Below are 18698 nucleotides of genomic sequence, written 5' to 3'. Positions count from 1 at the left end.
GTCTCACAGACACAGAGACTATCCTGCCTGACAAACACACTCTGCAGCCTCACAGACACATAGACTATCCTGCCTGACAAACACACTCTGCAGCCTCACAGACACACACACTCTCCTGCCTCACAGACACAGAGACTATCCTACCTGACAGACACACAGACTCTCCTGCCTGACAAACACTCTCCTGCCTCACATACACAGAGACTCTCCTGCTTCACAGACACACAGACTCTCCTGTCTGACAAACACACTCCTGCTTCACAGACACAGAGACTATCCTGCCTGACAAACACACTCCTGCCTCACAGACACAGAGACTACCCTGCCTGACAAACACACTCCTGCCTCTCAGACACTGAGACTATCCTGCCTGACAGACACACACTCTGCTGCCTCACAGACACACAGAATCTCCTGTCTCACAGACACAGAGACTATCCTGCCTGACAAACACACTCCTGCCTCACAGACACAGAGACTATCCTGCCTGACAGACACACACTCTGCAGCCTCACAGACACACAGACTCTCCTGTCTCACAGACACAGAGACTATCCTGCCTGACAAACACTCTCCTGCCTTGCAAACACACAGAGACTCTCCTGCTTCACAGACACAGAGACTATCCTGCCTGACAGACACACACTCTCCTGCCTCACAGACACACAGACTCTCCTGTCTCACAGACACAGAGACTATCCTGCCTGACAAACACACTCTGCAGCCTCACAGACACATAGACTATCCTGCCTGACAAACACACTCTGCAGCCTCACAGACACACACACTCTCCTGCCTCACAGACACAGAGACTATCCTACCTGACAGACACACAGACTCTCCTGCCTGACAAACACTCTCCTGCCTCACATACACAGAGACTCTCCTGCTTCACAGACACACAGACTCTCCTGTCTGACAAACACACTCCTGCTTCACAGACACAGAGACTATCCTGCCTGACAAACACACTCCTGCCTCACAGACACAGAGACTACCCTGCCTGACAAACACACTCCTGCCTCTCAGACACAGAGACTATCCTGCCTGACAGACACACACTCTGCTGCCTCACAGACACACAGACTCTCCTGTCTCACAGACAGAGACTATCCTGCCTGACAAACACACTCCTGCCTCACAGACACAGAGACTATCCTGCCTGACAGACACACACTCTGCAGCCTCACAGACACACAGACTCTACTGTCTCACAGACACAGAGACTATTCTGCCTGACAAACACTCTCCTGCCTTGCAAACACACAGAGACTCTCCTGCTTCACAGACACAGAGACTATCATGCCTGACAGACACACACTCTCCTGCCTCACAGACACACAGACTCTCCTGTCTCACAGACACAGAGACTATCCTGCCTGACAAACACACTCCTGCCTCACAGACACACAGAGACTATCCTGCCTGACAAACACTCTCCTGCCTTGCAAATGCACAGAGACTCTCCTGCTTCACAGACCCAGAGACTATCCTGCCTGACTGACACACACTCTCCTGCCTCACAGACACACAGACTCTCCTGTCTCACAGACACAGAGACTATCCTGACAGACACACAGACTCTCCTGCCTCACAGACAGAGATTCTCTTACCTCTCACATAGAGATTTTCATGCTTCACAGACACAGAGACTCTCCTATCTCTCAGACACAGACACTCTCCTGCCTCACATGACAGATGCAGAGGATTTCCTGCCTCACAGACATAGACACAAGACTCTCCAATCTCTCACTTCGTATCAATTAAATCTGTATTATTCTCTTTTCCTCACATATTAATCTTCTTCGCTGTAGTGCTCTCACACACACGGTCTGTACTGATTCTTCAGTGTTCTATGGCTTACTCTCCCTACCTTTATGGCTAAGATGAGAACTGGAATGTCCTCTTGCAATCCAGATTCTCCCTAAAATGGCTTCTGCATCGCTTGCCTTTGGTTTCATACAGGCTATGAGAGTCCTTCCTGAGATGCCTGGAGCATCCTACCATGTGATGTGAAAGCTGTAAGGCATTATGAGACAGCCCGTGCAGCCTCGTCTGAGGTCATATGATCCTTCTCTGGCTGATGCAATCTTCTGCAATGTGTAAAATTATTTGAATTTGCAGGTTCAGGGAATTCCTAATAATTTGCCATGAATACTATTCAATTTCCTTATCTCTAATATCCTTTTGTTTATTTTCTCCCTTAAAGATGGGTGATTATTCTATTAGGCTATATTCACATGAGCTTATTTTTGCTCTGATTGCTTTCCATAGAAAAAACAGACAGCACGGGAACCAGTGATAGGGCTGTTCGCATGAGAGTTTTTGTTTTTTTTTTTACATGGACCAAATGTCATTTTGAAAATTATGTCAGCATGCACTTTACCATATTAGATCGTTACAATTCATTCCTGCGTTTTCTACATAGATAGTCTAGCAAAGCGTTTGCTTATGGCAATTAAAGGACGGAATGGTTTTCATTGAGAAATACCTTCTCCAGGAAGAAGTGGAAAATAGCCATCTCCGCATAAGCTCAGTGATTAACAGGGGTGTTACACCCGGTCCCCGTCCTGGCGCTGCGCCCAGGTCTGCCACAGTTACACCTGGCCCCCATCCTGGCGCTGCGTCCAGGCCTGCCGCTGCTCTCTGTTCTGGGCACTCACCTCGAGCCTCTCATGCTGCTGCTCAGCGTTCTGTCCTCCCTCCTGCCTCCTCCTCCTGGTGTCCTGTGAGGAGATCTGTAGCTAAGGCTATTAGGGCACGCCCGCTCTCTTGCCTTCTTAAAGAGGCGGCGTGCAGTATTCAAAAAGTGCAATTAACCAATGGCAGCGCACTGGCTGCTATTTCTGGCCTCTCCTCCATAGGGAGAGCGCCAGAGCAACGAGTATCTATCATTGCTACATCCGGTTCTCATGCTAACCTGTCTGCGCTGCATCTGCAGTCTCTGTGCATTGTCTAATGCTCTCTGTTTCCACAGCATATCAGTATCCTGTGTTACCTGGTTATATCAGCAACTATCTGGGCCTAAGCCATCCCGTTCCGCCTACAGCCATCCGAGTCCAAGGACTGTGTGAAGGTCACTGGAACCGACTCCTTACCAACTACCCGGATCCAGGACCCAGCGCATTACGGACTCTGCTGTTACTTTTGTTATCCCTTTTGGTCCCGCTGGGACAGCTGCCACGTGTTTGGGGTCTAACTGGAGGTAGCACCTGTGTCCTCCGGGTATTCGATTCTGGCCCTGCCTGAGGGGCTTTACTACGGGTGCCCTGGGCTCACTAGTCTCACCACCTTCAGAGCCCCCCGGACCGTAGTCCTGAGGTTCCACTTAAAAGATAAAAACGAATGTGAACTTCACCGTCTCTGCCTCCGCTTCCATTCATTACAGTTTGCTCCGGCCATGGAATCCGCTGGACCCCAGAGGCCTCCGACCTTGGAGTTGTGCCAAGAGGTGACCCGTTTAAGAGATCAACAGGATAAGATCACAGCGTATCTACGTAACCTGTCGACCCGCATGGATTCTCTGCAGAACCTGGCTGCTCCTGATTCACCTAGCAACACCCAGGTACCTGCTGTCATGACAAGCAAGAGCCCCTGCCTGGCGGCTCCTACCCGCTTCCATGGTGATCCCACTCAGTGTCGGGGTTTTCTCAATCAGTGTACCCTACACTTCGAAATCTTGGGGCATATGTTTGCTTCTGACCGTGCCAAAGTGGGCTTCATTATGTCACATCTAGCAGGAGAGGCTCTCACCTGGCTGAATCCGTTATGGGAGAGAGGAGACCCGCTGGTTAATGATCTTCAATCTTTCCTAGAAACTTTTCGCAGGACCTTTGATGAACCATGCCGGGTCACGTCGACCGCTTCTGCCCTGCTTCGCTTACGCCAAGGAACCCTCATGGTGGCTCAGTATGCTGTTCAGTTCCGCACCCTTTCGTCTGAGTTATCCTGGAACAAGGAGGCCTTGCTGGCTACCTTCTGGGAGGGCCTATCGGGAAAAATTAAGGATGAGCTGGCGGGGCAGAACAGGCCTAATATCTTGGATGACCTGATTTCCTTGGCGACCTGGATTGGCCTGCATTTTCAGGAGCGTTCCATGGAGATTAAGCGTGACAGGAGGTCCTACCACCTGGACTCTAATTCTTCCAAGACGTCTACCTCATCCTCTTCTCCCGAAGCTATGGAGGTAGATTGAGTAAGTCTGGCCAGCCGCCGCCAGGAGGCGCATTGCAAAAACGGAAGCTGTCTGTACTGTGGTAGTTCCGAACACCTGATCCGCTCCTGTCCAAAAAAGTCGGAAAACTCCTGTGCCTAGGCTCAGTAGGAGAGGCCACCCTAGGTAGAGAACGTTCCTCTCCTTCGTTGCAGATCTCAGTCTCCGTGACCTGCGGAGCAATAAAATTTTCTGGACTCTGTCTGTTGGACTCCGGAGCCGCCGGAAGCTTCATCCAGCAGACGCTTGTGGATCGCTACCACTTACCAATTCAGGCTCTTCCCAACCCGTTGCGGGTAACTGCTGTTGATGGCCAGCCTCTGACCGAACCCATCCAGTTCCAGACTGAGCCAGTGGAACTCCGGGTAGGTCTTAGGCATTCTGAAAGAATCCATTTTTGTGTGTACCCTGGTTTGTCTGACCCCTTGCTTCTAGGTTTGCCTTGGTTTCAGAATCTTGAACCAGTCCTTAATTGGTGAACAGGCGAAATTCTACATTGGGGAGATTCTTGCTCGGACCATTGTGTAACCCGGATTGAACCAACCTGCTAACCTGCCTGGATTACCATACGCTTACTGGTCCTTCTCGGATGTCTTCAGGAAAAAGGAGGCTGGAAAACTTCCTCCCCACAGGTCGTATGACTGTCCAATAGACCTTCTTCCTGGAACATCTCCTCCCCGTGGGAGAGTTTACCCTCTTTCCCAGGCAGAGACTCAGGCTATGTTGGACTACATCCAGGAGAACTTGGCCAGAGGGTTTATCTGAAAATCATCGTCACCGGCAGGAGCAGGCTTCTTCTTCGTGAAGAGAAAGGACGGATCCCTGCGGCCCAGTATCGACTACTGAGGACTGAACCAGATCACGGTAAAAAACAGGTACCCTTTGCCTCTAATTTCAGAACTGTTTGACCGTCTCTGAGGGGCCAGAATCCTCACCAAGCTGGATCTCAGAGGGGCTTACAATTTGATCCGAATCAGAAATGGAGACGAATGGAAAACAGCCTTCAACACCCGTGATGGCCACTACGAGTACCTGGTAATGCCGTTTGGTCTAAGCAATGCTCTCGCTGTTTTCCAAGAGTTCGTCAATGACATTTTCAGGGATCTGCTTTACACCTGTGTTGTTGTCTACCTAGACGACTTTCTGATTTTTTTCTACTGACTTGGTCTCGCATCACAGACATGTGCGCCTGGTCTTACAGAGACTCATGGAGAACAGACTGTACGCCAAGTTTGAAAAGTGCCTCTTTGAACAATCCTCTTTGCCCTTCCTCGGTTACATTGTTTCCTCCACAGGATTAAAAATGGATCCAGAGAAGTTATTGGCTGTACTCAAGTGGCCTCGTCCGTCTGGGTTGAAGGCCACACAGCAATTCCTGGGCTTCGCCAACTACTACAGGCAATTCATTCCTAACTTCTCCACCCGAGTGGCGCCCATCTCAGCCCTAACCCGGAAAGGTACAAATCCGAAGGATTGGCCTCCTGAGGCTGAGGAGGCCTTTGTTTCTCTCAAAAAGGCCTTTGCTGTCGCACCTGTTCTTCATCGTCCTAACTCCAATGAACAATTTTTTCTTGAGGTCGATGCCTCTTCAGTAGGTACGGGAGCTGTACTAACCCAGAAATCGTCCTCCAGTCGAATGCATTCCTGTGGGTTTTTTCTTCCGCAGAGAGGAATTATTCTGTTGGAGATCGGGAATTGTTGGCTATCAAATTGACTCTGCAGGAGTGGAGGCATCTTCTAGAAGGAGCTCTTTATCAGGTAGTCATATACACCGATCACAAAAATCTTGCTTACCTCCAAACTGCACAAAGGCTGAATCCTCATCAAGCCCGCTGGGCTTTGTTTTTTGCTCGTTTTAACTTTGTTCTTCATTTTCACCCAGCTGACAAAAATGTCAAAGCAGACGCACTTTCCAGAGCCTTTCTACCTCCTGATCAAGATGAACCGCAGCACATCATTGAACCCTCAAGGATAATCGTGGTCGCTTCTACTGATCTTGCCCGGCTGCCTCCCGGGAAGACTTTCGTGTCAGCTTCTGAGCGTACTCATGTCCTTCGGTGGGGTCACTCGTCCAAGTTGGCTGGTTACGTTGGCCAGAGAAAGACTCTGCAACTCATTTCCCGTTACTACTGGTGGCCTGCCATGGCTAAGTACATTATGGATTACATCACAGCCTGTCCTTCTTGTGCTCGTAACAAGACGGCCAAGCATCTACCCGCAGGTAGGCTTCAGCCTCTTCCAATTCCGTCTGCTCCCTGGCAACATATTGCGATGGACTTCATCACAGATCTCCCGATCTCATCTGGCTGTTCTGTGGTGTGGGTAGTGGTGGATCGCTTCTCTAAAATGGCTCACTTCGTTCCACTACCCAGTCTTCCAACTGGTCCTGAGTTGGTGGACCTGTTCATCCGGCACATCTTCCATCTCCATGGTTTCCCTCTCCACATTGTGTCCGACAGAGGAGTCCAGTTCACCTCAAGATTCTGGAGAGCAGTTTGTAAACTGGTAAGAATTGAACTGGATTTTTTCTCAGCGTACCATCCCCAGTCCAATGGACAAGTGGAGAGGACAAATCAAATCCTGGCTGGATTCCTGCGTCACTTTGTCAACGCCCATCATGATGATTGGGTAGACTTACTGTCCTGGGCCGAACTTTCTTACAACAATCAAGTAAGTGAATCTTCTGGAAAGTCTCCCTTTCAGATTGTCTTTGGATTGCAACCCGGAATACCTCTTCCCATCTCCAGATCATCTGGCATTCCAGCTGCCGATACTTTCTCCGAAGATTTTTCTAAGGTCTGGAGGGATACCAAAACTGCTCTGGAGAAAGCCTCCCAGCGTATGAAAAGGCATGCGGACAAGAGACGTTTGGATGCACCTATCTTTCGCCCCGGAGACAAGGTATGGCTCTCTTCTAAGTACATCTGGTTAAAGATGCCATCCTACAAATTGGGTCCCCTGTTCATCAGACCATTTGAGATCTTGAGACAGATCAATCCAGTCTCGTACAAGCTGAAATAGCCCACTTTCCTACGTGTGCCTAACTCCTTTCATGTTTCTCTCTTCAAACCAGTAGTTTTGAGTCCCTTCATTAAGGATCCGGGTACCACTCCTGACCCTGTCTCGGAGGATTATGTTTTTGAGGTAAAACATATCCTGGCCGTAAAAAAAGTAAGGGGTAAGACCTACTACCTGGTGGACTGGAAGGGTTTTGGTCCTGGGGAGAGATCTTGAGAGCCTAGGGAGAACATCCAGGCTCCTCTTCTCCTTAAACGGTTCTACGCAGGCTTGAAGAAGAGGGGGTGTAAAGAGGGGGATACTGTTACACCCGGTCCCCGTCCTGGCGCTGCGACTTGGTCTGCCACAGTTACACCTGGCCCCAGTCCTGGCGCTGCATCCAGGCCTGCCGCTGCTCTCCATTCTGGGCACTCACCTCGAGCCTCTCATGCTGCTGCTCAGCGTTCTGTCGTCCCTTCTGCCTCCTCCTCCTGGTGTCCTGTGAGGAGATCTGTAGCTAAGGCTATTAGGGCCCGCCCGATCACTTGCCTTCTTAAAGGGGCAGTGTGCATTATTCAAAAAGTGCAATTAAACAATGGCAGCACACTGGCTGCTATTTCTGGCCTCTCCTCCATAGGGAGAGCGCCAGAGCAACGAGTATCTATCATTGCTACATCCGGTTCTCATGTTAAACTGTCTGCGCTGCATCTGCAGTCTCTGTGCATTGCCTAATGCTCTCTGTTTCCACAGCATATCAGTATCCTGTGTTACCTGGTTATATCAGCAACTATCTGGGCCTAAGCCATCCCGTTCCGCCTACAGCCATCCGAGTCCAAGGACTGTGTGAAGGTCACTGGAACCGACTCCTTACCAACTACCCGGATCCAGGACCCAGTGCATTACGGACTCTGCTGTTACTTTTGTTATCCCTTTTGGTCCCGCTGGGACAGCTGCCACGTGTTTGAGGTCTAACTGGAGGTAGCACCTGTGTCCTCCGGGTATTCCATTCTGGCCCTGCCCGAGGGGCTTTACTACGGGTGCCCGGGGCTCACTAGTCACGCCACCTTCAGATCCCCCCGGACCGTGGTCCCGAGGTTCCACTTAAAAAATAAAAACGAATGTGAACTTCATCATCTCTGTCTCTGCTTCCATTCGTTACAAGGGGCAACCTATAACACATTATCTGGGTATGTAGTATTGCTATCCTGCCTTATTTAAGTCTCAATCAGTCCAAAGCAGCCATCATTTATCAATAACACCCTTACTATTTAATGATAATGAGAAATCTCTGATGACTGTGTCCCAGTGTACTCAGTAAAGCTGACAAGAAAATTGTAGAAACAAGGAAACATAAGCCAAAAGTGTATGCATCAGTGGCTAGCATAAAAACTGTAATGTTCCATGAATTTATATGTAGATAATAATAAACTAAGGGCTTCATTCATCTAGGTTTTCATACTAGAATTCTGGTGTAATGCTTTCAAAAGTCGCAAAATTTAGGGGCAACTTTTGCCCAAATTTTGCAACTATTGATGTTTTCATATAAAAGTGGAGAAGGGGAGAAGGAGAGTCAGCTCACTGTTGATTGAAGCCACAATCCTGCTGAGAAGGGCACGGAAAAGCCTGGGATCCAGCTGAGGCAAAGACGAAAAATCCGGCGTGGAAGCAGGTAAGTAAAATGTCCAATTCTATTGAAGAAATAAATCACATCCATAAAAACTTGGTAAGTGCGGTTCTGGTCACAGTGGATACAACTGAGGCATTTCAGCTCCAGTGAGCCTTATTCATGGTTGTTTAGGAAAATGCGCCAGTTGTATCCACTGTGACCAGAACCGCACTTACCATGTTTTTATGGATGTGATTTATTTCTTCAATAAAATTGGACATTTTACTTACCTGCTTCCATGCTGGATTTTTCCTCTTCTATTGATGTTGTCACACCCATTTCTCCCAGGTCCGCCAAGATGGGTAAAGCTGGGATGGAGTCGGGGTGTGGCAGCTGCATCACAGCTCGTCTAATTCATATGACCTGTGGCGTTCTGTATGGCATAAATCTCATTCTCAGTAACTGACTGGAATGAGATTTCTGGCTTGTGTTCATAGAGGCACGTGGCACTCATCAGGACGCTCCAAAATCGTGAAGAAGTCTGCACCTCTTTATGAATCAGGATTGCCTGACCAAGATGATCATCAAAACCAGTGTGAACGATGCAGATCTTGATGAATCGGGCCCTAAATCTGGAAAAAAAAAAGTTTTTTTGTAGAAAAAGATAAAAATCTGGATGATTCACTTGCCTACCGTTGTTTTCCATCCAAGTTAATGAAAATTTATTTGCCATATTAGAGACTAATACGTCCCGTTATGTAAAAAATAACTAATATCGCAAGATTTTGGAATGTTTTCGATAGCACCGTGATGTTTAATGCATTTTTTTTTATAATGTACCAGTAATAGGCTTCATGTACGGTGTTTTATGGTTTTCCTGTTCCCATTATCCATATTAGGTCAATTACCTCATGTAAGTGGGAAGCATCATAAAGAAAATGAGTCAACATTGTGTGTACTCTCGGCGTTCCTTGTTCCCTTCACATGACTCTGTGTGTGGTGTGCATATACCGTCTGCCAGGGGAGAACTTAGTTGCCATGGCAATTTCTCATTACTGTTGAATAGGAAAATAATTAGTCTGGTAGAACTCCACACTACCTGTCAGTCCATAACTTAAAACCTGCCTAGGGCAGTTCTCGAATTTCAGTTTTTAATCTTTTGTTTCTTTCCTTTTTTTTTTTTTTTTTCCCCTCCTCATAGAAAACGAAGCACTTCCCCCCCCCCCCAGTACTAATTTCTGCATTTCTAGCTGAGCAGATCTTTTGAATTAAATTTTCCGCTAAGTTGGACTTTGGAAATCTTTGCCAAAAAAGCAATTTCGTGCTCACTTTTTTTTTAAACATAAAGTCCTTTGCTTTTATCCTTTTTTTTTTTTTTTTTTTTAGGAAAAGTCAGAAGTAACAACTGAGATGTTTAATTATGTTATTTGTGTGTTTTATGCGCAACTAGAGATGTAAAATAACAAAAAAACAACAACAAATTCCTGTTTTTGATAATGGCTGTAGCTGGTAACTGGAAATTCTCATTTTAACAAGCTTTTTTTATTCTCTAAGCAATCAGAAAGAGCTTACCAGCATGAACTCTTTCTTTTTTGCCATTTTTGAAATATTCTGTTTTTTACCTAAATTACCCTTTTAAACCTTTTCCAGTCATGGGTCTTTTTTTTTTTTTTTTGTGCTTTCGTTTTTTTTTCTTCAAGACCAAAATAATTTTTTTTTCCGGGAGATATGTAATTTTGAATTAAACCATTAATTTTACCATTAGATGTTTTAAAAAACAAAGCAAAATGGTAATAAAAAAAAAAAAACATTCTGCCATTGTTTAAGGGTTTTAATTTGTTTTGGTACTCGTTGTGTAGTATAAAATAAGAAAAAAAAACTGGCAGTACGATTCTTCAGGCCAGTACAATTACAGTAATATCAGACTTGTATAGTTTTTTTTCCCATAATTTAGCGATTCAAAGATTTTTTTAAAATTTTTATTAAATGTAAGGGTTTAGTATTTTTTTTGGTGGCGAGCTGTAAATTTTATAGATGTCATTTTGGGCGTTTGTTGTAGGTGAAGAATGGCGACAAGAAAAAAACAGTTCTGGCCTTTTGATATTTTATTTTTGCATTTTATTACATTCATTGTTTTGAAACTGTTCCAGGAGGCCATAGAAAGCCCAGATAGGACCTCTGAGATTAGTGTGCTAGGCTAGTAGACAACCGATGGTCAAAGCCAAAGTCACAAACAATTTCAAACAATTTTAAGATGTTGGCTCTTCATTGTTGGATCGTGTTTTTAGGGCAACGAACAATAAGATAAATTTGTTTATTTTAGATTTACGACGTCTGATTAACTATCGGTAACTTTCTATATAAAGGAACACTGGATTAATCTGTCATATATGCAATATTAGTTTTGCCAATAGAAGTTTTAGGAAACTTAGTCAGTAGATTGAAAATTGAACCGAAAAACGCTCTGAAACCTTTTGATTTTCCATACAGAATACTGTTCTATTTCGTGAAGTTCTTAAGGAGTTGCACCTAAAGTCGACAGACATTTTAAACGTAGGAAAGCCATTATTTGTCCACAATATAGTAATGACTCCGAAAAGTCACAGTGGTGGCTATTATTAGAAGATACTAAGAAATGGCTGTAGAACTTTTGAGGATCTAGGTAATAAAATAATACATATTCTTCTTTCTTTGGTAGGATAGTGACAATCTTTGGTGGGATGCCTTTACTACAGAATTTTTTGAAGATGATGCAACATTAACATTGTCATTTTGCTTAGAAGATGGACCAAAGAGATACAGTAAGTTTTATAGATTCTGTTCCATAAAATCACCATCATTTTGTATGTATAAGTCATGATGGAAGACGTAATCTCAGTTTTTCTAGTATGATAGAGGCGTAAAAAAGGCACAAAAAGTTAATTTGTCACACCAAAACCACTGAAAGAATATAACCACTATACTATCCAATCTTTCGGCCCTTATCTTATATACAGTGTATTTACTTCCCTGTAGTTCCAATTTTCTTCTTTCTAGATTTATTCTTGAATTTCAGATTTCACTCTGCTTCTTTCTACTCTGTGCTCTGCTATCAATCCATAGTGCATCAGCCCAGCATCACATGGCTAACTAGAGTCAGTACCATCTCTGTCTGCTGTAATGATATTGTGATTATTCTCTCCTCCAAATTCTCCTCTCCTCTTATCATCTCCTGCTTTACAATTGCGTGTGAAGTTTGAAAGGCATGGAAGAAAGTGTATTTCTCTCACACGTGATACTTGCTGAGCTGTGCAATCATTATCATTACCTGTGATATTTGCTTTTTCTCCCTCCACGTGGAGAACATGTGTTGTACATTCCAAGCTATTGCATTATGTAGGCAATTCTGGTTGTCACACAACCTTCGTTAACAAAGGAGAAGGACACCATGAATTTTCAGACAGACAATTGCATATGGAAAAACTAGCCGTAATATAAAATAGCAAAATTAATTTAAAAAAGTCTATTACGTGTATATTACAATACTAATTAATAGTATATTAGTATATTACAATATATAGTTATTTAACATTCATATAGCTGTTTTTATGCATTTAGTATTTTATTTTTTATTCATTTTATATTTATTTTATTTTTGTATTATTTTTATTTTGTTTATTTTACATTTATTCATTTTATCCATATTTATTTGTTCTTTTTGTTCTTACTACTTAGTCTACTTTACAAGTCAATCAGAAAAAAAGATAAACTGGAAAAAGTTAACTAACTGCCGTAATCGAATATGTATTGTGTGTAACCAAACTTATTTCTGAAATATCTGTAGCCTGAAAATATACAGAATATATACAGTATATATATATTCTATATCCTATTGATCATGCAAAGTAGGAAAATAACAAGATATACCATATTAAGAGCAGTTTTACTAAATTTATAGAGAAATGCTAGCACTCTTTTGATCAGTAACAGATTTTGTAAATAAATATATTATATAGCCGTATATGCTGCTTTATATATTTATATATTAATGAGCTTATTGTGACCCTCCGGGCCTTTTGCCAAGTATAGGAATGATTCACATGAACATGATATCTTCCACTATGTATGCAAAGTGATAATTATAAGCACCTATGCAGAATACGTTCTTTCCTTCTACATGGTAAACCACGATTTCCAGATAGTGGAACAGTATTTCTACTCAGTAGTAGGTCAGTGGGACTTTTTAAGGCTACCCTAAACCTAGTAATGAAGGAGAATAGTAAGCGGGATACTCTTGCTCAAATTGCTAGTAAGTCAGCAGGAATTTCCTTGTGTTATAAAACAACTGTCATACTACAGATGGAGCAATGGGGAGAGGCATCTGCTGTAGCCAAAGGAGGAGGAGTGACTAATCAACTGGGAACCATACTTTTTTTCTATTTTAATTGCAATATAAGAAAAAATAAGAACAAAAGATAAGAAAAATGGAAAAGTTAATAGAAGGAATTACTATATATATATATGTATATTATTTTTCTCACTTTCTAGTACGATCCACTCCAACAAAAAACAAAAACATACTCTGATGGTTTCTCAAAAATTATGAAAAGTTGGATTCCTCTAAATATCTAACTTTTCCAATTCATAATATTTCATGCTAAATTGTGATGAATATAATATAGTTTTAGTAGTCTGCTCATGATAATTGTACAGCTATTATAAACATGTTATGCAACTGGTAGAATTTAAAGAGGTTTTGTCAATTTGAAACGTTAACCCCTATCAATGGGATAACTGATAGAATCCTGGTTGCTGGGGGTCAAATCACTAGGACCCCAACCAATCCCAAGAATGGGGGTTCTGAAGAGTGTAGCCTGAATGGAGAAGAATGGAGTGGAGGCCAAGCATTTACACCTCCGCTCCATTAATTTGTAACGGGATTGCTGGATTTAGCCGAGCGCAGTGCTTAGCTATCACTGGTGGTCTATTGGGAATAACCTCTTTCTTCAGATAGGGCTCCCGTTCTTCAGATTAGTGGGCGTACCAGTGGTGGGACCCCCATTGATCAATACATTTTTTACTAATGGATGGGGGGAAACTTCATATTTTGGGATATTTCCTTTAATAATTACACTACAATGATGAATTCCATGTATACTGGAGCACTGACTGTTTCTTCTCTATGTTTGGAATCCTTACGGACACCATTTACTTTAATGGAGTTTGCCAGGATTACAGTTTTTTTGAATAGTGATGTAGAGCTTCTTTGTGTTCATAAATACAGGAATCCAATTAGTGAAGCAGTTGAGGCATAAGTCATGCTTTTTTTCTGAATTGTTTTTTACACTTATTGCACTAATTTACGGTATTAAAAAAATTACTCTAAACATAAAAAAAAATCAAATATCATAAAAAGTCAATCACTTCAATCAATGTTATGTGAATTAAAATAATCCAGATTGAAAACATGCAGGAATTGACTAATATACATGGGCAATCACCGCGTGTTTTGTGGTTGTCTAACAGCCACAAAACATGCAGCCGCGGGGACACTAACATGTTAATCTAGCACCTGCGAATGAATGCCCGAGCCCCCTAGGAAAACTCGAGTAACAAGCACTTGCGCGCTTCACTACTTGCAATCTATTCTAATGTGATTTAAATGCATAGATAATGAAAATTTATAAAATATACTAGAAGTCGTTTATAAAATAGAAATAGAATCACCTTAGGGCTTGTGCACATTAGAGCTTGTGCATACATAGCGTTTATGAAGCAGTTTTGCTATCCTTTACTTCACAAAGAAGAAATACAGTATGTTACATCAACAGCTAAATCTAATATAGAAAGCTCAATGTATGTGTGTATGTACTGTATGTATGTATGTATGTGTGTGTGTATGTCTGGGATTGGCATCCGCACCATCGCAGCTACAGCCACAAAATTTGGCACAGTCACACGTCTGGACCCCGAGAGTGTCCTAGGCTATGTTGTGAGGTGAAATTTTAACCCCGCGCATTCCAATTCACCAAACAATTTTGCCCCTATCTACATAATGGGGAAAAAGTGTGTGCATTAAGCCCCGCCCCTCATTATGATGTCATAATGGTTGCCATGGCGACACTGATGTCATCATAGGTTGCAAGCCCCGCCGCTCGTTATGATGTCATAATGGTTGACTATGGGATGGAGGATGTGTGAGGGGTATATGGGCACTGGACTATGGGATGGAGGATATGTATGATGGGTATATGGGCACGGGACTATGGGATGGAGGATATGTATGATGGGTATATGGGCACGGGACTATGAGATGAAGGATGTGTGATGGGTATATGGGCATGGGACTATGGGATGGAGGATATGTATGATGGGTATATGGGCATGGGATTATGGGATGGAGGATGTGTGATGGGTATATGGGCACTCGACTATGGGATGGAGGATATGTATGATGGGTATATGGGCACGGGCCTATGGGATCGTGGATATGTATGATGGCGGATATGTATGATGGGTATATGGGCACGGGCCTATGGGATGGTGGATATGTATGATGGGTATATGGGCACGGGACTATGGGATGGAGGATAATTATAATTTGTTATAACTAACCACAGTTACTATGCCCGGGCAGTGCCGGGCTCTTCAGCTAGTTATTTCTAAAATCTCTTTAATATGATGTGAAACTTTTGACTTTCGGTGCTTTTTTTTTTTTTTACAAGCTGCAGCATGTCACTTCTTTAAATGTTTTTACTGATGAGTTTCTCCATTAAGAGTAAAAGGAAAAAAAACATACCAAAAAAAGCATTAAAAAGCAACCAAAAATATTCAGTTTTCCAACCGTTAACTGCATTTTTTATGCAGAAAAAAATGCACCAGAATGTTTCGTATAAACATACCTCAACGGTCCCAAAAAAACAGAACTTTTTTGAGAAAAAAGATTGTGCCTTTTTTTTTAGACACAGGCATCCATTATAGTGAAGACACAGTACTTCTACAATTTTACTCTGACTCACACATTCCAGCTGAAGGATGGGGTAATCAAGTTGAGATTTTGCTATCAACCAATCTCTCAGATTTAGGCCACGCTCACGCGTTGAGTATTTGGTCAGTATTTTACCTCAGTATTTGTAAGCCAAAACTAGGAGAGGAACAATCAGAGGAAAAGTATAATAGAAACCCATCACCACTTCTGTATTTATCACCCTCTCCTGGTTTTGGCTTACAAATACTGAGGTAAAAATCTGAACACGTGAAAGTGGCATAAGTCTAGTGTCACACTAGCGTATTTTCTCTCATTGGAGTGAATCAGGACGATTATGCTAATCAACGTTTGATCATAGTGTGATCCGATTTTGTTGCATGAGGAGAAGGTGGAGAAAAAAAATCTGTTCTGTCAGTCCGTGAAAATCAGACTTCACTCAGTGTCATCCGAGTGTAGTCCGATGTTTTCCACAGACCCATTGACTTGCTTAGCTGAGTGCGATCTGGTAATTGGTCCAATTCAGACATGCTCTGATTTTTGGCTTGGTCCAAGGAAAATATTAGACATGTGCCCATAGAATAATATTGGTCCGAGTGCAATCTGATGTTTTGCTGGATTGAAAACACGGTCATATGCACGAGCCCCTATCTTTATCTTAAGGGCTCATACTCACTTGCGAGAGACTCGCACGATTCTCATGCGAATCTTTCGCATGAAAACCTGGCACTGCCGCCGGCACTCGGACCTGAGCGTGCGGCTACATGTATTTCTATTTCCCAGTGCCAGGTTTCCATGCGAGAGACTCGCACGAGAATCGTGCGAGTCTCTCGAGAGTGAGTATGAGCCCTAAGTCTGAATATGCCCAGAGTTGGCAACAGAGAGGTTTACATAGAATTTTTGAGGAGTTTTCATAACAGAAACTTTCCAAGTCTTCCTCAACATCTCAAAACTTCTAAAAAAAGTGGAATTTCCACTTCAAAAACTCTGCAAAAAGATTCAGTATGAACACTTCCTCAGATGCTATAGATCAAATCATAATGTATTCTGCTTTATTTTCCACTATCTCCCAACTTTTCTTTGAAAAAATAAAATTTACCGTACATTTAGACAATTTGGGACCGATTCATTATTGCGTCTGCGCCTTTTTTGTCGTTTACAATGTTTTTCATCTGTTTTTTATTGTGCCTTAACATTCCTTTAATTTGTGTCTTTTTAAAGTCTATTTTATATGTATAAAATAAATACAGTGGCACTATACTGCATAAGGGTTTCAGCAGCAAATAGTAGATATTAGTCACCCAAATGTCAATAATAAATATTAGAAAACATCACAAAGTAAATTGCGATCAACAACTCTTATTAATATAATGGGATAAATAGTCACACACTTAATTATAAAGTTCAGCAGAGGGATAATACATAGACTCCGTTAAAAGCTGTCAAATAGTCCCATGTTAGTCCAAGACAAAAAAGGCATTTAGTCCCAAGTGGTGAGTAAATCCAAAATAGAAGGTTAGTAGTTGTACTGGATTAACCGCTTATCTATTCCAGTACAACTTATAAACCTCTATTTTGGATTTAGTGTGTGTGACTATTTATCCCATTATATTAGTAAGAGTTTTTGAGCGCAAATCTAATTTATATGTGTTGACTTGTGTTCATTTTTTATGTTCATTTTGGCCAAGATTTTGGGTTTTCTAGTTGTTTTTGGCAGATAAATTGTGAGTTTTTTCTCACAACGTTTGCACATATGTAGTACACTTCACGTAATTGTAGATTTTTTTTGGGGGGGGCACAATTTTTGGGACATTTTAGTGGATTGCGCATCACTTTATGCTAAAAAGTTTGAAAAAAGTTTCAAGACAAAAATAAAAAAACATTTTTGCTTTTGTGCCAAATTCATGAACCATATGTGCCATTTTGAAGAATTTGGAACGAAAACTGCCAACAAATACCACAAGTAAAAAAGAAAAGTTGCTTAAAAAAAATCTTCAAATGATGAATAAGGTCCTTTATCTTCCATTTATTTGCCCACGGAGTATACCCAGTGTTTTTTTGTGTCTTACATTTGTATGTTTTGCACATTTACTCTTACTATAACAATACATACCATTCACTTTTTAATGACTTTTTTATTATTCCAGAATTAACAGGCCGTGATGTCCCGCTCATATTCCTATTATAAAATGTGGCTTTCAGGTCCTTTATATCCCATGAATATACTTAGTTTAATGATGTTTGACTTGCTTTTATAGGAATTTTACTAATAAAACTAATCTATGAAGTGTAAAAACATAAGGCGTGCCAGTGACAACACCAGTAGCGGAAGAACAATGCTGGCAAACACCTTCCGCACCTTCCCGGCTGAACAGCTGAACCTTGATGAAGGATCTATTGAAAGGAGCGCCAATATTACTCTTAAATAGAGTTGAGCGAAACGGGTCGAAAAAATTCAAAAGTCGCCGACTTTTGGCAAAGTCGGGTTTCATGAAACGAAACCCGACCCTAGGATGAGGTCGGCCACGAGGTCGGCGACTTACACGCCAAAGTCGCGTTTCAAAAGTTTGTTTTGCGCTCTTTTTCAGCCAATCAGGATCCACGGACACTGTGGGCAACGTGATGACATAGGCACGGGTCACCACCATCTTTCAGAAGGTCATGAAAGTGATTGGCTTGCTTTGGTGGGCGTCACAGGGGGTATAAAAGGGCGTGCACGCCGACCGCCATCTTACTTCTGCCGATCTTAGCATAGGGAGAGGTTGCTGCTGATTCTGTAGGGAGAGCGTTAGGCAGGGAAGAAGACAAAAAAACTGCTTCTGCTGCTAGCGATTTGGCCTGCACAACACACCAGTCACTGTGTGTGCAGTGCAAGGGGAGGCTATATAGTGGTGTATCAGTGGTGTTGGTTGTTGGGC

General features: G+C 42.7%; 1 protein-coding gene across 3 annotated transcripts in view; it reads left to right on the top strand.

Moving 5' to 3' along the window:
* LDB2 (LIM domain binding 2) overlaps positions 1-18698 on the top strand; it is a 511700-nt gene that overhangs the window by 193122 nt on the left and 299880 nt on the right. For all 3 annotated transcript variants that reach the window (XM_073574629.1, XM_073574628.1, XM_073574627.1), the window contains exon 2: positions 11515-11617. In XM_073574629.1, the coding sequence (XP_073430730.1) occupies positions 11515-11617 (103 nt within the window). The remainder of the gene's footprint in view (positions 1-11514; positions 11618-18698) is intronic.

Source organism: Dendrobates tinctorius, unplaced genomic scaffold (assembly GCF_039654945.1).
Source record: "Dendrobates tinctorius isolate UK_male_01 unplaced genomic scaffold, ASM3965494v1 ptg000039l, whole genome shotgun sequence".
Taxonomy (NCBI): Eukaryota; Metazoa; Chordata; class Amphibia; order Anura; family Dendrobatidae; genus Dendrobates; species Dendrobates tinctorius.
This window is presented reverse-complemented; position numbering and strand designations above follow the sequence as displayed.